General features: G+C 49.4%; 2 protein-coding genes across 8 annotated transcripts in view; one reads left to right on the plus strand and one right to left on the minus strand.

The window, feature by feature from the left end:
• The window catches only part of SDCCAG8 (SHH signaling and ciliogenesis regulator SDCCAG8), a 222,945-nt gene extending 205,648 nt beyond the window's left edge, over positions 1-17,297 (plus strand). Inside the window, exons 17-18 of one of the 2 annotated variants that reach the window (XM_019647572.1) lie at positions 6,211-6,337; positions 9,704-9,924. In XM_019647572.1, coding sequence (XP_019503117.1) covers positions 6,211-6,337; positions 9,704-9,910 — 334 coding nt within the window. In that variant the 3' untranslated portion in view covers positions 9,911-9,924. Of the gene's footprint in view, positions 1-6,210; positions 6,338-9,703; positions 9,925-15,739 lie in introns of those variants that run through there. The other variant, XM_019647573.1, reaches the window with a different exon arrangement.
• The window catches only part of AKT3 (AKT serine/threonine kinase 3), a 256,037-nt gene continuing 242,186 nt past the window's right edge, over positions 9,977-23,827 (minus strand). For 4 of the 6 annotated variants that reach the window (XM_019647583.1, XM_019647584.1, XM_019647581.1 and 1 more), the window contains one exon: positions 17,714-21,295. In XM_019647583.1, coding sequence (XP_019503128.1) covers positions 21,210-21,295 — 86 coding nt within the window. In that variant the 3' untranslated portion in view covers positions 17,714-21,209. Of the gene's footprint in view, positions 10,126-15,700; positions 21,296-23,827 lie in introns of those variants that run through there. The other 2 variants (XM_019647580.1, XM_019647579.1) reach the window with 2 other exon arrangements.

Below are 23,827 nucleotides of genomic sequence, written 5' to 3' on the forward strand. Positions count from 1 at the left end.
GGACCAGAGCTGGCAGCTTGCACCGCCTCTGTTTTGCATAAGACACCGCTCAGCTCTATAAAGTTGTTTTGTATTTCACCACTTGCTCCATCTTACTTGAAGTCTTGCATATTTAAAAAAAAAATGTTGGTTCTGATCACGCCTGGGGGTGTGATGGAGAGGGCTGCTGTTGGAGCAATAGAGATGTACAGGGCCCAGCACACTTAGCAGTCCCTTCAGTTGTCTCAGCATCCGGGGCTTTAGAAAGAGTGGCGTGTTTCCATGGTAAACGCTGCCCCAGCCAGCCTGTCATTCCAGGGGAGCCTCTGCTGACCGCTGTACCCCAGCATGGATACAGCCGCTGTTCTTCCCCAAGAGGCCCCAGTTCTGCCCACCGGTGGCAGTTGTGCACCCCAGGTCCCTAAGGAAATGGACCTGTAACCAGGTGATGCCTGCCGTGGTGCAGAGTGGACTGGAAGTGTCCTTCCTCGTGGACTGGCTGACACTGCTGAGCCCTATGAGGGTGCCTCGTGGGATCGGGGGGCCTCCCACCCCACCAGGCGCCTCATGGGAACCGAGGGCCTCCCACCCCAATGAGCCTGGCCTGGTCACGACTCCCCCGGGCACCATGACAGCATGACGCACACGCTGAGTATATCCTAGGGCCTCTGGGAAACGACAGAGTACCTGCTATTCCGGACATGAGATACAGGGGAAAGAAGGGTACCAGGTAGGCATGTGCTCTGAAACCTGATGCCTCCATCTCTTTCCCGTTGTGCGAAGCATGTGTTTGCTTTGTGGCTGTCGGGGCTCCTCCTTGCAGGAGGGGCCTAAACAGACTCCGCCAGGGGACTGGCGATGGCAGCCCCACCCCGTTCTTTAATTACCTCATGGCTTGTAGAGGAAATGGCGCAAAACAAGGGACTCAAACAGACCAAGAAATTGCAACCTCTCAGTATGACAGTTTGAGCCGAGATCTGAACACTGACAAGTTTCCAAGCCTGTGAGCATCAAGGGGAGTCTGTTCCAGGCAGAGGGAACCACCCCTGCAAAGGTCACAGGTGGGCAGAGCAGGAGGGCGTTTGGGTGGATGGACAGCAAGAGTCTCTGCCAAAGGTCCGGGCCTTTCTGAGGTCCGAGAAGGGGATGAAATCATTCCAAGGGTAGCTCAGGGTGCCTGTGTCTAAGCCCTCAGCGTGGCCCTTATGACCTGCCCCTGGCCACCACCTTGCCTCTTTCCTCAGCAGACAGTCATGCCCTCCGCGGGGGCAGAACACAAGGCTGCTGAGCAGGGGCTCCCCCAGGCTTCCTGCCTGAGGGAGCAGGGCCCCAGTCTCTTCCCGGGGTGCCCTCCTGCCCTGGGAAGCCTGGACCCTTTGCCTGGGGCTCCCCCCTCGCCTCCAGGTCCCCTGCCTGCCAGTTCAAGGCGCTCCCGCCATCTGTACCCCTCTTGCTGCCTTGGCCCCAGCCAAGCCCCTCTCCAGAACAGCGTCCCCGTAGTCAGGCTTCTGCCGCTCCTCCTACTGAAAGGCATATCCGCACCGCGTGTCACCGCCAGGCAGCATGTCACACAAGTGCCCACTGCTTTCCTCGAACGCCCCTTCTTCCTTAAGCTGCAGGTTAAGCTGCAGGTTCTTCTCTGTGTAGGCTTTCCTCCTACCTCCCGGCATCTTGCTGGCTCTCTGTCCCCTGTCGGCCTTTAAATGCGTCTGTTCCCCGGGACCCTGTCCTGCCTTATTCTCTCTCATGGTCCCAGGGGTTCTTAGCCAGTGGGGTGGGGGCGGGGGTGCTGCTCGGATAGCTGTATTTTTCACAAACTTGAAAATCTCTGCCAGGCTTTCCTGGGTGACTCTCGCCCCACGTTCATGGCCTCACCTCTCGGCAGCTTTGACTCACACAACTGGAGATCCAGCCAGACCCTTCCTAGGCCCCAAGCCAAGTAACTGCTGGGCGGGTGGCTGGCTGGCTGGCTCTCAGGTCCCTCTCCTGGCCCTAGAACCTCTACCCAGGCCTGTCCCTTCTTCCATCCTCTCTTGGTAAATGGCACCATTACCTGATTACCTGAAGGATGTTTATATTTGATAGTTGGGCTGCAGAGCTCTATTGGATCCAGCGTCACCCTCTCTGCACAGCCTGCAGCCTCTGGCTGAGCTGGACTGCACAGCTCGAAGTTTCCAGACACAAGCACCTTTGCAGTGCTGCCTCCCTGTGGGATGGCCCTGCCCCTGGCCCCTGCCAGACCAACACCCATTTACCTTTTCACATCCCAGCTTGCAAGCCGACTGACCTTAGATTAGTCATCACCCTGGCTGTGCCTCAGTGTCCTCGTCCTTCAAGTGGAGACACTTATAATCCCCGCCTCCTGGGATTGTCATAAGCACTACAAAGTTAACAAGTGATAAGTGCTCAGCATAATGCCTGGCACACAGTAGGCTCTCAATAGATGATGACGGTCATCTATTTCCTCAGTAGATAAACCTCCCTGGACCTCATACCTGTCCCCCCGACCATTCACTTCTATATCCTGTTTCAGCGACGCACCTTTGGGTTTCCAAGCTCATCTCTCCATATTGGCTGGGAACCCCCAAGGGCAGGGACCGTTTGTCATTCTCCGTGTATTTCAGTATCCCCCTTAGTACTCGACCCAGGAGAAGTGTTTACTGAGATTTGGTTGGCTTGCTGAATTAGCTCAATGAATTAGCCAACCATTAACAAAGGTTAAAAACATCTTGGTACCGCCTAGATTTGCCTCCACACTTTACCACTTCTTGCGTCACTTTGTGCCAGTTAATTAAACTTCTTAGCTTCCATTTTCTCATCTGTAAAATGGGAAGCTAGCTCCTACCTTATAGGATTGTAATGAGCTTTTAACCACATAGTCGTTGCAGAGGAATAAGCCCAGGACTCAGTAAGCGTTCGCTCTTGTCAGCGGTCGTCACTGCAGTTGTGGTTGGCTGCAGATGTGAACTTAGGCCAAACAAAAATGAGAGCAGGAACCACTGTGGAAAATCAGAGACAGCTAATGTGTCAGCAGGACACCCCAAGAAATATCTTCTCACTGATGGTAGTGAAATATCCATGAACAGAGTGTAGGCTTGGTTGTGCAGCGTTTGGGGAAGTCCGTTCCAAAACAAACTTTTTAATTTAAAAAAAGCCCGTTATCCCAATATTCAGACTAGGCCTTGAGAGAGAAAGCTGCCACTGAAATATATTTCCTATCTAAATATATTGTATCTAAAATCTGAGTTGTTTTTTCAGCAAATGTGAGTTTGGATGTTGTTTTTACCTTTTCCGAGCTTGTGATTGACTTCACTGCTGCACATGGAGCGACAGGATAGAGGCGGGCCCTGAAAAAAGAGGGAGCATAGGCGTAGTTTTTAAAGAGAGAAAAATGCTCTTGAGAGGGCCTGCTTAGAGTGTTCAAGCTGGCTCCCGTTGAGTCAAAGTGAATCCGTCCTTAGCTCTTCTGCCATGAGGTTAGTGAGGGTGTCAACGTCCCAGAGGGAAGGCGGGACTTTCCCAAGGGGGCTTACTCCTCACAGCAGTGCTGCTTCTGCGGGAAAACCTTGGGCAGCTGGTGTCCTGCAATGAGGCCGGGCTGGCACCCAGGGACTTAATTCAGCCGGTCTGGGTGGGGCCTGGGTGCTCCCGGGTAGCTGCTGCAGGGACCCGAGGCCCACAGATTGCAAACCACCAAATGAGCCTCATCTCAGTTCCGAGGGCTCCACAGAAAGAGGGTCTAGACCGGAACTGTCTAGTGGTGAGCCAGTGCGGCTAGCCCACAGCCGGCTGTTTGTGCTGCGTGAGCAGACTCTGGCTCAGCCCATAGCTCTGGATTGGGCAGCGCCTCTTTCCAGGAGCCCCCCAAACACATACTGAACCCATCAGTCTGCAGGACCTTTATCTCATTCGTCAGCGCACAGGGCAAGGGACCCCATGGAGAATGGCCACGCCCAGCGCTTTCTGGCCTTTAAGCCTTCGCGGTATCATCTAGTTATGTCATGTTTCTGTCCCATTTGTTTCGAGCAAGCGCGAAGCCAGTGGGCTGCTGCCTCAGTCGCTCTGAGCCCATGGCTCTCTCCACTTGATTGGAGGGGGAAAGCCACCTAAGGGGTTAGAGAGCGCAAGTGCTAATGAGGGTGCTTTTCGCCTGATTTAAATATACAAGCATTAGATTGTCTGCTTCTCAAGGAAGCCGGCTGTTCTCATCTCTGCATCTTCAATGGGACCCACTCTAGGGCTGGACAGCAGACTGCTGTGCACATGAGTGGTGGTTGCCTGCAGCAGCCCTCCTCGCCGACCCCGCCCGCTGGCCCAGCCTCTCTGTAGCCCAGGATGTACTTGCCTGTCTCTCTCCCAGCTGCTACCTGCCCGGGAGGCAGTGCAGGAAACCATCTCTTTGGTCTGATGCCAGTAGGGTGGTTTGAGACGGGTGCTCTCAGGAGAAACTGTTTCCAGGTGACATTGTGATGGGTGGTGTTGGGGGCAGGTTGGGCTTACCAGAGCTGCAAGGCCATGGCTTCACCAGAGGAAACTTTTTTCTTTCTCCAAGATCAGAGGAAGGGTAACTAGAACGAGGGGGGGACATTACTGTCATTGTTACAGTACAGAAGCAGGAGACCTCACACTTGCTGTGTGGTTCTGCCCCAGCCTGATCCGGGGAACTGGGAGGCTGGGTAAGGGTCCTACCATGGTCCAGGCTCGGGGAGTGAGGAAGCCCATGAACCCGGCCCTGAGCAGCCGCAGACACAGGAAGGAAGAACTAAGTCGTGTCGTGCGCTTTGTCCTTAGTCTACTACTCCCCAGAACCAGGAGGAAGCTGGAGGCCAGGGGGCGGGGTCTGGGGCTTATGGGCGTGGCCAACACGAGGCCCCGCCCCCACGTTCCCCTTTCCTAGGAGCGGGCGCGCTTTGTGAGCATCAGGCACAGTGCCCACTCAGTACCCGCTGCAGTGTCCGCCGCGTCTCACTGTTGCAAATGTGGAACAAACCAGAGGAAGAGTAGCAAAACCCCGGGTGTGATTGACAACTGGGAGCCCACAGCTTGTTGGGAGGCGGGGGCAGGGGTGGGGACGGGAGTGGCGGTTTAAACTGAGACCCCCGCGAAATCCATCCGAAGTTGAGAAGGGCGGCAGGGGTAAGGAGCCGGTTCCCGGTTGGAAACCAAGAAAGTTGGCGGTGGCCAAAGGAATGAAGGGGGGGCGTAGGTAAGTAACGGTCCGTCATTAAGTTTTCCCGGAAACCAGTTTTCCCGGCTTCCGGTTATTGCTTCTTTTTCAAAAATAAGGCTGGCCCCCCCCTAAGGTCCAGAAATGTTTAGTTGTGCTCACAACCCACCAGAAACGCCCGCAGGGGAACCTGAAGTGAGGGCAGCCTGAGGCCAGTGTCGCAGAGCTGCTTTCAAGGTCTTTAACTAGCTCTTGGACACTGAGCCTGGAGTTTGAAATGCATCCTGAGCTTTTAAAATCCTTTTCTTGGGAAAATACAAGTTAAAATACAAGTTGGTGCTTTGGGTGGTAAGGACCATGAGGAAGGACTGATGACACTTCCAACTTCTTTCCAGAACAGTTAGTTCCGGGTAGTCGTTCAACTCTAAATTTAATCCAAGGCCCCATTTCCACCGGTGCGCGTGCTACTGGTTGTGGGAAGCCGTCTGTGGACAAATGCGGATAATAGTTTGAGTGAATTAGCAAGTCTGGAGAGGAGCGCCCATTAGTAGGATGACAAATTTAGGATCTTGAAAGACATCTGGTCAGCGATGCTGGAGCTCGTGACAGTGATTAGTAACGGAAAGCCCTTAGCCCAGCGTTTCCATCACCCCCACCCACTTCCCCAGCCAGGGCGGGCGCCTGCCCCAGACGTTGCCAGCTGAACAACGGTGGCATTTAGACCCCTCATCTTTGACCTCTGTGAGTTTAAGTTTTCAGTTTTTCTACTTATCCAACTTATCTGTGTGTTTTCTAATTACAAAGGCTGCTGATTTCCTTTCACAGTGGGTACAATTCCATTGAACTTAACAAATGTGTTCCAGGAGCCACTGCTAGCGAAGCCTCCTCCGTCAGAATCACCCTAGACTTACAGCCCGAAGTCCACTGTCAGGCGCTCCCCAGATACATCAGCAACGGGACACGTTGAAAGGGCTGAAGTCAGCCATCGTCCCCCCTTCCCTCTGAAGCCCGTTGCTCCCAGTCCTCAGGACCCACGTCTCATTCTCCCGTGGATTTTTCTCCAGGCTGAAGCAGCTGGACAAGCACAGCCAGGCCACAGCCCAGCAACTGGTGCAGCTGCTCAACAAGCAGAACCAGCTCCTGCTGGAGAGGCAGAGCCTGTCGGAGGAGGTGGCACATCTGAGATCCCAGGTACTGTGCAAACCCAGGGCTGGGGTGTGAGTCCTCAGGGAGACCCTGAAAACCGTTCTGGGCACAGTGGGGGACAGAGACTTGGGGGCTGGGAGCCTGTCCTCTTTAGGGAGTTATGCCGAGAGCTAAGCCATGCCTGACAGACACTGCAGCCAGAGGTACAGAAGGGAGTGGGGGTGGCTGTGGAGGGCGGGGTGGGGTGGACTGCAGTGGTCAGGAGGCTCTTGGGAGGCCGGCTTTGAACGGGCCCTGGAGGTCTGAACTGGTTGAGGAATGAGATGCTCCCAGTGAGGGGAGGCATTGTGACTGGAAGGCAGCCTTGTCCTAACTTAGCGGACTGATAGTTGAGCTAAGATTTTGAGCTCTTGCAGAGGGCCTGGCAGTGTCACATATATCACATTCGGTAACTGTTTTTACCCTCAAACACACCTTCAGGATTGATCAGTCTCCATTTTACAGATAGGGAAACTGAGGCTCAAACAAGTGTCTATAGCGAGCCAGTAGGGACACCGAAATGGAACCTAAGTCTCACCCCACGGTTTAGGCTTCCCCTGTTAGGGTTAGTCTGGGGCCATAAGCAGGGATGATGGAGGAAAGAAAGGGCCCAGCTGAGCTTGGAGTATCGAATGAAACCTTTTTATTTTTTTTTAATTGCTTCTCTTCCTGTCAGAGAGGCTGCACTTTTTGCCCCCTGAAGCAATGTGTTAGCGTAATGAGGTGCTGCGTGGGCTGGCGTGGCCTCAGCCTTTAATTAGGATTGCACCCAGGTGCCCTGTGAGTGCCTGGGGGACGTCACACAGCCGTTGCTGGGACTGATGCATGGGAAAAAAACGCATCCGAAAATGAAAAGGATGTCCTTTCAAAATGACCATGTGCTGAATGGGTATCGGGGAGCCACTATCTTCTGAGTGATTTTTCCCACGCAGCCCAGCAAATCCTCTGCAAAACACTCATCTGTTCCACAGATAGTAAATGAACACACCGCCACCCCCATACCAGTCACTGAACTGAGGCCTGGGGACAAGGACACGCCTGTACTGTCCCCAGTGCCTCTGAGGCTGCTCGCAGGGAAGGGATGGTGTACGCTGCCCTCAGTCCGAGCCACACACCATGCACCACAGTCACCTGGATGCTTGTAAACAGATAAAAGGAACATGGATTCCGGGGCCTGTCTTCACACACCCCGAGGCAGCAACTCTGGGATCAAGGCCCAGGAATCTGCATCCTAACAAACTGCGTCATGGTCGTAAGGCCTGAACAAGTCACCGAAGTCTATTCTAAATTCACAGTGGGTTTCATGCCGGCCTAACTCAAGGGGCTACGGCAGGTGTTAAATGAGGAGAGCCGTGAGGTGCTCGGCAGGATCTCTTGCTGAAAAAAAAGGTCAGGGTGTTTCTTTTCCTCTCTCCTCCTAAACCTTGAGAAGCCCCCAGGGGGAGCCCAGGGAAAGCAGAGGCCCCATGGCGCCAGCACCAAGGGGGCAATGCTGCTCCTTTCTCCCCTGCTTCTCAGACACGCCCAGGCACCCCTCCCTCACCTCTGCAGCCCCCACCTGGGCCGGAACCTGCCTGGGCAGGTCCTGTGGGAGGTGTACATGGTGCCAAACGGAGGTCAGGGCCACCAGGTGGGTCTCCAGGCAGGTGATGGGGTTCCTGCCACGTATGGGGGAGGGACATGGCATGAGTGAGTCTTTCGGCCTCTGAAAGCCAGGAGCGACTGAAGAGTGGATAGTGGGGTGTCTTCTCCACAAGCTCCGAGCACGTGGCAGTTCCCTCTCGGTTCTGGATCAGCTCATTCTCATGTGGGGTTTGCCTTTTAACTCCCCATCTGTCTCCCTTACAGCCCCCTCAGATCTTACCCTGGACCGTTGATGCTTAGAAACCTCTTCCAGGGCTGAAAAATCTGGTCATTGCCACGTGGATTGCAAAATTTTCATGAAATACATTGAAAAAAAAAACACACACACACACGAAAACAAAAACAAAAAAACCCAAACCTCAAAAAATCCTCAGAAAAATGAGCAGGTCTTTCTTCTCTTGCCTGAAGCAACACAAATGATTTCACCATCCTGTGCTCTCTGATACGGGCCAATCTGGCTCATCTCTAAAGGGGTCTTTCGGACGCACATGTTACATTTGGAGTTATTTTAATACGAACATAACAAAAGAAGTTTGGTAGAGGAACTGTTAGCTTTCAGTACCAAACACTAACGTTCACAGAGGAGGCAGGGACCCAGGTTTGCAAGCTCTCTGCTAAACTTCGCAACCAAAGGCCCGCTCTGTCCACACAAGCGTGGCGTCAGACCTGCTTTGGCCATGGAATGAACTTGAATTGTGAGCTGAGCTTCCAATGAGCCTTTGCGGTGGGTCAGCGTGTTTGGCCCTCGCCGGTATTTCGGAGGGCACGGGCCCCTGAGGGTTCTGGAGTGATCAGCCCCACTCCTGGTTTCCCAGGAGCAAGTCCCCTGGTTGGGTCTCTTGTTAGGGAGGCTTCACCTGAAGGCTTCCATGTTCTCAGCCTGGATGAGTGACGCAGAATCACTGACTATTGCACATCAAACTCTAAAAAGCTCTGTCCACCTACTACCCAAAGGAAAATGGATGTGTTCTGGCCTGGGCACCTGCTCGGATGCTGAGTCACATCCCCCTGATTTGCTCCTGTGTCCTGAAGCAGGTGACAGGGCCCCGGGGTGGCCTGCGGCCTCTGACAGGAAGCATCTAGCCTGTTTAGAAGGCTTTATTATCCTAAATTGTTTCTGCTTAAATTCTGAAACCTGCACAGCATGTCTGGCAGAGGGAGCTGGCCATCATTGTAGTGATGCCACGGTGATACTTTTGGCCGTGAGAATTCCCATCTTGCCCTTCAAAGCTGCTGTGGTGAGCCACTCTGGCGAGAGCAGGCTGACCCCAGGCCTGACCCGGTGGCCATGGCTCAGGCCGCTGACTACTAAGCTCAAGACTCTTTTTTTAACTTGTTCTGCTGAAAACCATGGCTTTATTAATCTCTTGACTCACTCGGGGGGCCGAGGGGGGGTACTTCTAGAAAATGGCTTTTTACAGCATGAGGTGCTGCACTGGCCCCTGTGGAGAGACAGACGTGGAAGCACTAACCTGGCCGTACTCTAGACTCGGCTCCCACGCATCTGTCAGTAGGTCCGGTGTCTTTGTGTGAGGGCTCCGCTGAGCAGTAGCCAGGAGGCACCCCAGCAGGGGGCGGACCTGGACTGGTGTCCAGGGTCCCAGGGGAGGTCAGGCGAGGCCTGGCAGCTGGGAGCTAGGTCAGGGGTCTGTGACCCAGCGCCTGGGGCTCTAACATCTGGCCAGGAAGGGTGATGCCAGCTGGTAAGGGAATTGGTGTCTTTTTTAGGGAGCACGGCATCTGAGAGATGAAAAAGAATGGAGGCTACCTGTCCACTTAGAGGACCGGCTTATACATCAAGATGATTTTATTTGTTTATATGTTTATTTGGTGATGGATATGGTTTCAGCAGATTTGCATTTTCTGATGGCCACCGTCGCAACAGGCTGTTTGGTCCCGTGCTCGGTGTTCAGCCTGGGGAGGGTTCCTTTTTAGTCCCTTCAGATGATTCACTTCTACAGTTTAGAAAACAGCATCTGAAACCGACTTACCAGTGATTAATCAGTTGGCCCTATGACTTCTGAGCATTCTTGGCAGTGAATTTACTTTCTAATTTGATTTAAACTTGTGTGCGGATCCAGCAGCCATATGTGATTATGTTCAAAATCGTGGACATCGTCTCCTTGCGCCAAAGGACTCGTGGAACAGAGCTGCAAACCACAAGAAGCAAAGACTCAGAAGATGATGCAGGGAGGAAAGGCCGTGTGTGACCTGGAGAGAAGGGAGGAGGGAGGTTTCAGAAACAGGAACTCAAAGCGAGGCTGTGAGGCTGGGGGCCGGCTGGGGGGCCCTCCTGCAGGTGAGGCCACCGGCCGCCAGAGATGGACTTGGAGGTGTTCACAGGGTTTTTGGGTCCCTCCCTGAACCCTGGGGACTTCGCCCAGCTGACACAGGAGCTTCTGTGAAGTTAGTTACCTGGAAGACAGATGGTGAAATAGAACAGGAAATACACTGAATAAAATAAATTAAAAAGCGTCCTCCTGAACCAAGATTTTTTGGAAAGAATTCTAAATAGATGAAAACAAACAATTTGATTTCAACCAAATTGTTGTTTTTTTGTTTTTATCCTGATTTTCACCCGAATTGTCAGTCTCAAAAATAAACACTGATACATTCCCAGAAAATATTTTTCAAATAAAAACTGACTCTGTTAAAGTTTGCCCTGATTCTTTCAAAACTGTGTACAAGACACTGTCAACCAAAGTGACTTGCATATTTTTTTAAATAAACTTGAACATATGCAGCTAAAATGTCATTAACTCCCCGTTGCCTGAGTGTTTTTAAAGAATGACATAAGACCCCTAGCGCTGCATTTCTAATATACGGGTCTTACAACCTCAGACAAACTTCCCCAAGCGACTGAAAGAGCATGGCTTAACTTTCTGTTTTTTAACTGAAGGTCCTGTGTGTAATTATTATTGAAAAGCATACACGGCTTCGTTTAAGCCAAACTTGCTCCTCGGTTAACAGTTCACTTGGTCCAAGAGTAAATAATTTCAGAAGAAGACGACTCATGGAAGAAAAATAAACTGAATTTTATATCGCTTCAGATACATTTGCTGCACTTATTGCTTCCCGAGTCAGACATTACATTTTGCAATATAAATTCACAATCGAGATTTTAAAGGGAGCTAAATATTTTAATCCAATTAGACAAGTGAACAAAACACTGAATATTGCATGTAGTGTAGATAAGTGGTTCTTGCCTTTAAAAGACTGTAATTCCGTTACATTACAACCCCAAATGTCAATGTTGTCTTTATTTTTAACGCTTTCAAACATGAGGCAGCCAGAGGCTCCACTCTCTGCAGTTGGTGACACTGTCTGTCCTTTGGGAATTCTTAAAATCTCTTTACCATGGAAACATGGTTCATAGAAAACACAGACACCTGCCCATGTGCAGAGGAGCTCCGATGACTTCTGGGATTCCAGAAAGCTGGAAGATTACACACTCGGGCTCCCGCGAGTTGCAGAGGGAACTCTGCTTGAGTGAGCTCTGGGGAGGAGAGGTGGCAGCAGATGCCAGGCCTGGGTGTGCATGTCCTCTAAGCCTGACCCCTCCCGTCGGGGCACCGGGGTCCCTGGCTCCGCCCACATCACAGCCCCAGGTCCAGTCCCCAGTCACGGGTTCCAAGAGGCTGTTTTCTTGCCTCTACCTTTTCACTGTTCCGGCTTCTACAGCCTTTTTCTTGTTTGGAGCCCAGAGGCAGAGCAAAGCCAGGCCAGGAGTCTGGGGAAAAGGGGGCTTTGAACTCTGGCTGCTGCCCTGCCGAGTCTTCATTGTCAGTGGCCCAGCCGGCAGCTGGGAGGGAAGCGTGAATAGCTGGGACCCGTGCCCTTGCTGTGAACTCCCGCCCGCTCTGCTGCTGGCAACAGCCAGAGTCCAAGAAGGGCTGTGCCCAGAGTGGGTGAGGGGCTCAGCCAGGGTGTCCGTCACCTGGGGGAGACAGGACTCTACTGGCCGGGTGGCATGGACCCTGTGCCCTGCCTGGGTGGGGAAGAGCTGCCTTCTCACAGGTCACATTTGAAGACCACGTTTCTACCAAGTTCTGTAAAGGGCTGGTGCGGGCACCCTTCGTTCCCGTGGCCTGTTTATTCCAGGCTGCCTGCCCAGTCTGACTTCTGCTTCATCCCACAAACGCACACTTGCCTGCTCACGTGCTCTTTCACTACGCTGGTCAGTTCGGCAGTCACGAGCCTGGACTTTTGAGATCCAATCGCTTAGGTTCGAATCACTAGTTTCTGATTAAAAGAAAATAATAGAGCCAGCTTCCCTTTAAATGGGGGCTCCCTGCATTACCCATGACCTGAAACCAGCAGTGTCCCCACTGAGATCACAGTAGGCGTGAAAGGGCCGTTTGGATCATCACTTAACATCCTTTTTGTACAGATAGACAAATAAGGCCCAGAGAGGTGAGGTGAATAGAACTGAGAAGTGAGAGGGCAGGGAAAGGCGCTTCTAGAGAGACTGGTGTCCATTCCCGGGGCCCAAGCCTGCATGGAAGGCGGTGCTGCCCATCCAGACGGGAAGGAGGCTTCCTGTCCCCACATCGGCACTGGGCTGGGGGCGTGAGCCACAGTGAGGGCGGTGCTGGGTCTTCCCGGGGCTCTGTCAGCCCAGGGCAAGCTTCGAAATGCCCCAGATGGAGGTGGCGGGAGGGATGTTGCCCTCTCTGGTTAAAAATAGATGCCTTCTTGCCAAAGACCCAAGGACAGGCCCATTTTTGACCTGGCCACATGGAAACAAACTGCAAGTGAGTGAGGTGGAGAGCAAGGAGGGGTATTCTGTTTGCAGGGGCTGCTGACAGGCTGGGGTGGACGCCTGGTCTGGCTGAGGCTGTGAGCGCCCCGTGAGCAGCCCAGGAGCTGCCATGATGCCCCTGGGGCGCGGGCTTGGGGACAAAGCAGCGGAAAAGGCTCTGCTGGACCCCACAGCGTGGTTGCTTGGGGAGCAGGTGAGGTAATCAAAAGGGAACCTCTTTTTTAAACTCTGATTTTACAAACTTCAGAAATAAATCAGACACAAAAGTCAGGGTTTGTGGAGAGAAGGCTCTGTTAGGATTTAAAATGAGAAGAAAGAAAATGGGTAGGCAGAGCAGGCTTGCTGATGGGGGCATTTGTGTCATCTGTAGACTGTTTCAGAGCAGCTGCCGGGGTGCCCTGTCGGCCCTCCTTTAACCTGGAGGGCAGCTGCAGACAACTGCAGATGTGACCACACCACCCCGGAGGGCCACAGCCAGGGGCCTTGGTGACAAGTTGAAAGGCAGAAGGAAGGGAAGATGGTGGGTCAGGGTTCAGGCCACAGTTCGAACGGCTGATGTCCCCCTGGCACACACATTCTCATCTTTCCTGCACAGCCACACTGTGATCCCTGCGGTGTGGACGAAGGAACCAACACCCTGGAAATCAGCGTGGCCAAGATGCCCGAGAAGCGATGGCACAGAAGCCAGAGCTGGGCAGTAACTAAAGCTTCTCTGGCTCTGACATATGACAGGGCAGAGAGAGCACTGAGAAATGTTCTTTTCTGAAGATTCAGCAAGCTGAGGGTAACACTGAGTGTAAAGCAGACAAATCAGTGACATAATAGGGTCACTCACTCACTCATTCAAATAGTTACTGAATGTCACCATGCGTCGGGCACTTGTAGGCCCTGAGGATCGAGCAGTGAGTATATAATATAAAAGTGGGGGTGAATAGAGGGCTTTGCACCCAAACCAAATAAAATATAAAACTGTTGAAGGGAAGTGATAGCTGATTTGCTACAGGAGAGAAATTCGGGTGACTTCCACCCGTGCAAGTTGAGGACCTCCCATCTGGGTCAGCCCAGACACATGGGAGCCGGGGGGTACTGGCTTCAGTGAGTGGTCTGCGTGCCAGCAGGGAGCAGATCAGATGATGCTGGCCCTGGATGGCCCTGGAGCCTGCACTGAGACCCGCCACGAGAAATGCTGCTGTCACCCAGCTCCATCACCTCCAGGTCCTTACCACTGTTCTGTGCTGTACATGTTATGGGTGAGTTACATTTTTCATTTGAAGTGTGCCTGGTGTGGTGTATGCTTATCCTTGCTTTCAAAGACATCCTTGAGTCTAAAGTTAGAAAGCAAGCCACTCTCTCTTGAGCACCCAGGTCACCAGGCAGCCCGCCCCCGGAGCCTGGAGATGGAGGGTGATTGAAACCAGCTTTCGGCGGAGCTGCACTGGGTCAGTTCAATCGAGACTGGAAGGCAGAGCTGCTCTAGATAGAGACCCAGTGTCTGATGGTCAGATCGACCCGGCGGCTGCCTTTGGGCCGAGTAGCACACTGAACAGAAGGGAAACCCTTTCTGCCACAGCAGGGCCCTGAGGCGCGGAGGGCTCCCTGCAGCCCAGTCAGGAGGGGGCCGGGGAACAGAAGCCTCAGTGGGCTAGAAGGAAGAGGGTGTGCCCACGTCTGGGCCACCCCCAGCTCTCACAGGGCTGCTTGCAAACACCGCACACTTCCCCGCGATGCAGTGGGGCCTCCTGCTGCAGACCCCACGTGTTCAGTGTGAGATAGGGCAGCACACCTATTATGATTGCCCTGTATCAAAACCATTCTACTCAGACTCCTGCATTCAACTGTCTTGATCAGTGTCTTGCATACACTGGGACACCTACTTGACATGTTAACATTACCGTGTCTCATTTTTAAAACGGCAACAGGCTGATGTTTGCTTTCTTCATGCGTGAATTCTGATCTCGGTTTCACTCACTGTCCCGCCCTGGAAATGCTCAACAAGAAATCGCGGCTTCAGCTGGGCTGGCAAGCGCCCTCCCTTGGGCCCCAGCTCAGGGGCCTACAGGGCCCCCTTGTCTTTCATGAAGATGACGCCCTGCTAAACAGAGACCAGAATGGGCCTGTGGCCCTACGTTGCATTCTGATTTCTCTGCTGCAGTGAAAATGGGTTTGCGAGATACAGTCTTAGCCCTCTCATCTCAGGGACTTTACACTCTGGAGGGCAAGGCTCGCGTCTTACTCATCTTCCTGCCAAGTAAGGAGCAGGTACTCGAGACGTGTTTTGTGGAGCGTTACCATTCCCAGCGGCTTCTGGCACCCCTTCCCGATGCGGTTTCCATTCATTTGAACAGCCCGTCAGCCAGTGGTTTCCTAGCATGTGACTCCCCTGCCCAACTGTCATGCGCTAGTTCTGCAACATTTTTACCTGTTTAAAACGGAGAGACCCTGTGCAGCAAATCCCTGATTCCAGCATGCGGGAGGTGGTTCCCATGTGAAAATGTCTTTATAGATGTTACAGTAAGTTGTCTAAAGCTAAAAAATGAAGGTGTCAGCGTGTATCGTCTCACAACAAATTTCTTAGGGACACTTGGCCTACATCCCATAGCTCTCGCTGCGCTCGCTGTCATGTCAGTGGTTTTCAGTCACGGGCACCAATCAGTGTCTCCTTAACTGGACAGGGGATGAGATGGCTTCCTCGCCACATCCTGTCACAGACGGCTCTTTTGAAGAGACACACAGATGTCTGGAATACAAGTTGCTTTCCGACTTAAAGCATTAACACAAAATAGTTCACCTTATAGTCCTATTTGACAAGGACTTAATCTGTGGCAAAGATGAGGACTAATAGACTTTTCATACAGTTGGGTTACATACAAGTTCTACATTTTTAGCAAAAGAAATTTTTTTCTCCAAAAATTTAGAAGAGTTCACTAAACCAGTGAGAAGACAAATCACATCAAAGAGGATGATCTATTTAAACTTACTTTTTATTATCATTTTTTTTCCAGTTACCCAGCATGCCACAATCTGATTGCTGACCTGGATGAAACAGTGAAATAAATGATTTACAAAGAGATATTTACATTCATCTGATTTGTACGGAATATGTCACAATGCACCGCGACTCCGGTGGCCCCCGCCTCACATGGCAGTGGGCCTCGCCGTCATCACCACGTCTGCGGCCGAGCCGTCCCCGCATGATGGACAGGCTGGAGCTGAAGTCTGACACTGGACGAGGAGACCTCCTGGTGTATGTTTCCAGAAATGGCTTGAAGTTATTATAGTTTTAAATCTGCTCATTTGTATGCTATGTTACACATTTGGATTTCAATAAATGAACTTTTTCAAGACTGGAATTGCAATGTTTACTTTTTACCTTGTAGTGATGAACAAAACACACCAAAAAGGCACATATATCAACGAGGCCAAAGGGTATTAACCACACTTTTTTTCCCTGCCATTCACATTTCTTTCCCCCTGTGTGATCTACGTATCACCCTTCCACTTTGCCGTTCATCAACGTCCCGTAAGACTCCGTTATTTATCGTCCTGCTAATTTGTGCACAATCGGGAGACACCAGGAAGCACGAAGCATTATTCTCTCCACTTGATTAACAACAAAAACAGACAAAAGAGCATCTCTGGCTCGGTGGTGTCACGTTGCTTCTTCCATATGCAGTATTTGAGAGGAACCTAAAAACGTACTCAGTGAAATCACAACATTTCTTAGAGCTCTATCGGCTATCTGTACACAGATCATTTTAGTTTAAAATAGTATTTCAACTATACACAGTTAAGCCCTCAAATGCTTAAAAGGAATAAAAATGGGCACTGAAATGTTGCGTTGTCTTTGAAGATGACAATGGAACACTAAAGGCAGGGCTGCCGTGGGGGCACGTCCCTGACCTCAGGCTGTTGTCCCTGGCCAGCAATCTATCACCTTCATCACCACCGAGGCCCCTCAGCCTCACGTCACGTGGATCAGGCATCAGAGGCGATGGGATGATACACATGCAAAGACCATTGGCATCTCTGGAGCATGAAAAGGTTCAAGCCTGAAAGAGCTGAACTTCTTCTATTCTGAGTCAGAAGTTTTTGATTTCCTCAAATGTGCTAGACATAAAGGCTGTCACATAAGATAGGTTACTTGTCCCTAATTGTTTTAGGAATACAGTAAATAAATTATACAATAGTCTAAAAATAGCACCTTTAAAGAAGTATAGAGGTCACTTTATTTTCGTCTCCTGATCTGTCAACCCCAGTGGTTTTGAGGAGAGCACGTGTAAGAATGCCCTCGAATTTGGCTGTGTGACACACACATACATGCTTAACTAACTTTGGTCCCAAAGCCACTCCTCTCTCTGGCTTAGTCACAGGAGCAAAGCCAAGTTTCTACAACAGGAGGTTTATGAGGTAAAATCAGAAAAAAGGCCCCATCCAAAATGACTCTAGGTAAATCAGATCATAGTCCAACCACCCTACCCCTCTACTACCCACGTCTACGTTTGTTCATTTGCCATGAAGTTCTAAAACCAGACTCTCAGAAAGGAAGTATGCAGAGCAACACATGATCAGGAAGACATAACTAGGGAGATACACTCCTTAAGAATTCTGGGTGCAAGCCATCTGGTGTGAAGGTTTCTAGGGTCTTCATGAACCTCCACGGAGACCTAACCCATGCCTGGCTTCACAGCAGGTCTCTCCGAAACCCAGCCAGCGCTGGGAGGTCAGCGTCTCCCCTGTGGACGTAGCCCTTCATCAGAGTTTGTACAACTGCACCATCACCATTTTATTGAAGTAATAAAATAATCCCGCGTGTGTTTTGAGCTACAAGAAATTTACATAGTTTCCTGTCACATTTTTTTTTTTACAGGGTAAGTTAACACGAGGCGGGGCTATTAAAAATCTTTTGTTTTCTTCAGAGAATGATTTAATTGTCTGAGATTACAGAACCACATCCCACAACAATAAACAGAGAAGTAGCAGATTGACATAGTGCTTTATTTAAGCTGTCTGTACGAAGGAAAATAATGTGCACCCCTATTATATACGTGTAAAAATACTAAGGATGTACAGTGTACAAAAACAGTTTCTTGTAGTTATTTCACATCCTTGTGGGTCATATACTTAAGGAAAGAAACAGTTTTAGTATGACCAACAGTAATAGTAATACAGTTTCTTGGGTTTGTAGTTGCGTCTGCTTAAAATCCTTAACCAGATGACTAGATCTTGCGCGGATCTAATGAAAGAACTAGCAAGGTCAAGAAATGTCACAAACTATAAAGCTACAGGGAGGTAATTCAATTACCGATTTAGAGGTTTTTCTTTTTATTTAAATAAATACTTTACATTTCATGCTTGCCTGTAATGCGCTACCAGGAGCAAGATAAGGAGAGTCTACCGAAGACAGTACAAACAGTAGCAGCAACGTGTGTACACTGAGGTGTGATATATAGACCCTGCAGTTAGTAAGGAAGGCCCTCACTTTTGTACTCTAGGAGAAGCAAGTGGCCCCTGCAAGAACAGTCAGCTTTAAGAAGCCGGGAATCAGGTATGGGCGATGGAAAACAATACTGGAATAATGCTATGTGATTAGTGTAGAAAGCAAAGCTGTGAGCGACCATGCCGAAACTCCAAGCAGAAATGGCCAGTTTCCTCCAAGATGACAAGAGGGCAGGCTTCACGACAGTTAGGGCAAGGTGGAGTCCGCAAAGTCTGAACTGCGTTCTGATGTAGAACGACTCCAGGTTTCACACCTTTCCATCTGCCAGAATCCAAAACTACAGCTACGGGCAGACACAAGGGAAGTTTTAGATATCTCCTACACCTAGTCCTGTTTTTCTATGATTCCACCATGCCAGCTGATTGAGAGCTGGGAGTGAAAGTAAGGGTTCCTCAAAATCTAAGCCAAGAAAACACCTTGGTGACACTAACGGACTCCTGGAGGGGATAAGTGACTGAGCCCCAAGCACTGGCTGGGGACTGAGAGCCAGCTGTGAGGAGTGGCCAGTCTGGGGCACAGTCTACTCTGTCATTAATCCTTAGGACACACGAGTCCTTGGCCAAGGTCGTGGAAATCACCTTAAGATCTGGAAAAAAAAAACAAGAAAAAGCTATTGATGTGCTTAGTGTATGGTGTCACACTCTCCTTCTAAAGGAACGAATGCTGTGGTCATCAGCCAGCCTCAGCTTCCTTCTCTTCCTCTCACCTGTTTCTTTTTTCTAAAATGAATGCAAGACAACTTACAAGACATACCTTTTAGTCTACTTTCTTGTTAAAGTGAAACATTCAACATAATTCCAAGTGGAAAAAAAAAAAGTTGAGCGACATGTGTAAGTAAGAATGAACTACCATTTGCTACCATAACTTCCTATTCAATACTAAGGATGAACTTCACTCAGGTAGAAATATGAAAAATTAGGGTAAAATCTATGTCTGAATATGTCTTAGCTGCCTTAGTAAAATGCCCTTTAACCCCCCGTCGGTCCCAGTGGCCCGCCCACTGCCAGCAGTGGTTTCATATCTATAAATCCACACTTCCAGCGTCAAGAGGCTAAGACATCTGCATATGAATGACTCATCCTACTGAGAAAGTCACTTGCTCTTTCATACAATGCAATCAGAATACTACGTCATACTGTAGTCTTCCATTTGGGAGCTGTAACTAAAATACATCTCCATGATCACTCCACGGAGCCGAACAGCCCCCCGCTCGCCGCGGGAAGGCCCCAGCCCCTGGACTTCATAGGCTGCTTTGGAAAATGTCAGCTCCTAGCACCAAAGGTTTTAATCTGAAGATCGTCATTGATGAAGGAGAAAGATGAGGTTTGCATACATGTCCCCTTTCAGTGAGAAATGTTGGGTATGGGGGACGTGAGTATATACAGAAAAAGAAAAGTTGGAGGTGTTCTTTTGTTTTGTTTTGTTTCCCTGATGGCTTAATTCAGCGATTAATGTACCATGATCAGAATAAACATACCAGGTTCTTATCCTTGACTGCCTACTTCGTAAGTACTCGAGATGTGTTCATTTTGCCAAGTCAAGTTCATTTCTTATCATCATTCAGGTCTCAATTTTCTTCGTTCCATTATGTTGCCAGGCTGCCATAACATCTCAATTCTCAAGTGAGCAAATATCAACGTCCATTTGTTTCATTAACCCCTTGGCATAGTTGGGGATTTTCTCATGTTTAGCGCCAAGGGGTTAGATGACAGTATCTCTTCTCCCAAAGCCAAATTCTAACCAATATGTACAATTTCAGAGCCTCATCAAAAATTTTTTTACGTAGGAGAAAAAGTGCATGATTCTCATCGGCGTGTACATTCCTCGCACATGGGTCAGAATAAACTGCAGTAAGTCTAGTTTCTGTTAAGTTGGAGCTGCATTTGCTAACAAGACATACAATTCTCATCACTAAAAAATAAATACTACTGCGATATAAACAAAATCATAAAAGGACATTCAAAGTTTTAACATCTGAGAAAAAGCTAACTCACATAGAACTGAAATGAAAAATTAAAACAAAAAGGCAAACCCCCGTTTACCTTGGTGTACAAATTTTGGTGAAAAGCAGGATCGTTCTACCTGTCTACATTCTTCAGCCATCAGAGGCGATAAATAGTAATAATGGAAAAAGGATTCCAAGCACAAGGAAAACAATGCTCTCTGGTGCAAATGCTATCCTCGACCCTGTCAGTGACCTTGTCTGCTGTGCATATGTGTGCTTCCTTCCTGGTAGAACAATGTTCCTTTGCCCGTGGCTGCCCATGAAATCTGGATGTCCCAAGTATAATACCAGGCTTCCTCTGCAGGATCCAACAGGCATTTAAATGTGTATATACTGAGATATATACGGATCTCAACAGATGTTCAGTCCTTCTCTCAAATGCTTCCTAGTGATTCTCCGCCAGATCTGAGTGACACACGCCTACATCAGGCGCTGTTCTGATGCGCTTTACTAAAATTCGGCATGTGCACATTACCACCCTTCCACAATCGCTTGTTCTGAATTAGAAACTACATCTTCTTAGTCTAATTAGTTTTTTGATTTATCTTCTAGAAAGTTAAAAAAAAATGTACCTAGCATCAGTGTATCTCATTTATCCTTCACTGTTAGGGAAAAACAAAAACTAAAAGATCAAAAGATGACCATTGGTGCACAAATGAATCATGGTGGGCTCATGACTTTTGAAGATTGTAAAATTACCTCTTAAAGTTGCTATAATAGTAAGACAGTAGCAGCAACAGCATGAGACCTTAGACTGAGATACAATTTCATGCAAAAACAAAAAGTCGAGTGTATTTGCGTATATGTGTGTTCTCATGTGGGTGGGAGGTGGCGAGGGGTGGAGGCCCTGCATCGGTCTGGGATGTGTGGGCGCTGCTGCTGTTGGTGAGAGCTAGGACTGGTGTGATGTCCGGGAACCGTTTTCAGTAATAAATCTAAGATGACAGTGAAGTAGCAGAATGAAAGAGACTTATTCGCGTCCACTTGCAGAGTAGGAAAACTGAGGGAAGTGCGGCCGCCTCTCATTGTCCATGCAGTCCATACCATCCTCATCATCTGTGGGCGGGAAACAGCTATTTTAATTTTATATTTGTTTTTGACAACATTCTGTCTGGTCTACATAGCTCGAACTTCTACCTTAATAAAGATGAACAGGCGCAATGGCTCAGAAACTTGGTTTATCCTGAACAAAACATACAGTCGCTAAACTTATTTCAAAATGATCTCATTTTCAAACACATGATCTCTGAAGAAATAACACTATCAAATCATCACCTTCAAGACATTAACATTTTAAGACTCAATAAAAAACTGTCAGACAATATTATTGAAGAAAACAAGATTTTTTAAGTTAGAAGGGACAATCTCCAATAACCTTGAATTTCATGAACCTGCATGTCAACATGGCAGAAGTCAATGACTCAAAGGTGCCTGATCCCGGAATCCAGTACCAACTGTCCCCAAATGCTGTATTTCTTCTTCACGGTGCTTTAGGTGTGATTGAAAAACAAAGCTTCATATGATTCCATTTCACTTGAGTCCTTGATTACATGTTTATGATTTTACATTATTTATCTACTATCTGCCTTTACTCCCCCTTCCCAGTTTTCCTATGATACAACTTTAAACTAGAATAAAGAGAACAGACGAAGATGGAAAGATGTCAGCATCTAAGTACTAATTCATCAGGAAACAAATAGTGAGAGAGACGAGAGACTTGAGAGCATGGAAACAAGCTGTTTACATGTAAGCTGCTCCTGCCTTTCATTGCTCCTCTTTTCCTGCGTTTGAAAGATTACAAATGGCTCCCAACCTTTTGCCATCACCGTTCCCACGATGACGGTCCCACAGTCAGAGTGCTCTTCCTTGTACGTGCTCAGGCGTTCCCTCACTCAGTCTACAATATCCCCCTCTGCTCTGGACTCCAAAGCCCCCGCTGTCGCCCTCCCTCCAGGCGCCCCCCGAAACCTCCCGCTCTACTGAGGTACATTTGCTCACATGCTGTCCTACAGTGAAGTGAGTGAGGGAGTCTTTCAAATGCCCAACCTTCTTGTCCTCAAGCCACGCAATTCCATTTCCTCAAATACATACGGGAAGTACACTGCCAACTCTTCCCACTTCCAGCCTCTCCAGGGATCATCAATTTCATGGAATGGGAGAAGGAACATGGCCAGATCCCGCTGTGTCAGGGGGCACTGACCCAGTCACACAATAGAGGATGATGCTTTGCACTCCCTCTGAATGATAGCGAACTTTTCTGCTCTTTGCTCGCTGTGCTTCTTTTGGATATTCTGTTCTTAATACAGAAGATTCGAGAAATGGATCAAGTTGCTCACCAAAATTTGTGGCCTCGAATGTACTAGAAAATACCATTGCCTGAGGTGGGACTCAGCCATCAGGGGGCATTTCCGGCTCCTGCTCCCTGCAGACCACTGATCTCTGAGGGCCTCTCTCCTTGTAACTATGCATTTCCCAAGAGTACTGTTATTTAGGGAAATCTCTGCCCCCTGATTAGGAAGTATTGGTGAGGCACCAGGCAAATCACAGGCATCTTTCAGGTGAAACACTTCCCACAGTATTTTCAGCTCCACTAAAGACGGTAGAAGCTGCAGATGGCATACCTGTTGTTCAGTCACAAAGTATAAAAACTCTCTAGAGAAAAAGGCAGCTGAAATCTTAATGTTCGTATTCTGACAGGTGCCAATCATATTTCAAAGAAACTGTTTTCCCCACTAACAGCTTTGTTTGGCTGAGTGTGTTTCTGCACAGTGAACGTGCCGACAGCCCTGGACGGCGCGGGCTGGGAGCCTGGTGGTCGTACAGCCAGAGACGGGCAGAGGCTGCCTGGCTCCGGGGCGCAACCAGGCCTCGGCCAGGCTGGCCAGGCCCAGGACAGGGGGAGGTGTGGGAGGTCCTTTCTGAGGAGGAGGAGTTATTGCACGGTAGGTAGCTGAGACTTAAGAGGGAGTCACTTCAGTAACAAATGAGTCACATTTCTGAATACAAAGAAACCTGAATCTCACAGATAACCATGAGCGCCCCTGCCTGGAGTCCTTCAAGCCAGCTACATCCCTCCCTCATTCCAGCTCCCTCCTGTTCTTTCATAGTGAGGGGCTGTGAGCCTGGGGAAGCACGAATGAGGGGTTCCCCTGGGCCCTCCGTGCTGCACAGGTAGGTGGGGCTGTGGAGGGCGGGCACTAGATGACAGTGACAGTGATGTGGCAGCTAAGCGCACGGCCAGAGCCTGTCATCCCCAGTTGACCTATAATGTATCTATACGTTCCTGCTCTGAAAGGAGGTTCAGAGGGAATAATGATGATAATGAACATGAACTCTGCCCCCCAAACCCAAATAACACACATCTGGAAAAAGAAAACAGGACGCCCAACTCTGCATTCTACGTCTGAATCTCTGGATCCAAGTAGCATCAGGTGCCTCATTTTCTTAGAACCTGAACAAATGCAATTATATGGCAGGAAAAGCTACTAGATAGATCTCAAAGAAACCCTCTCTCTCTGTAAGAAGAAGGCAGAGGATCATTAATGGATAAAATGCAAGACGACACATTCCAAAATCTGTTCAATTAAT

The sequence above is a fragment of the Hipposideros armiger genome, unplaced genomic scaffold (genome assembly GCF_001890085.2).
Source record: "Hipposideros armiger isolate ML-2016 unplaced genomic scaffold, ASM189008v1 scaffold_113, whole genome shotgun sequence".
NCBI lineage: Eukaryota > Metazoa > Chordata > Mammalia > Chiroptera > Hipposideridae > Hipposideros > Hipposideros armiger.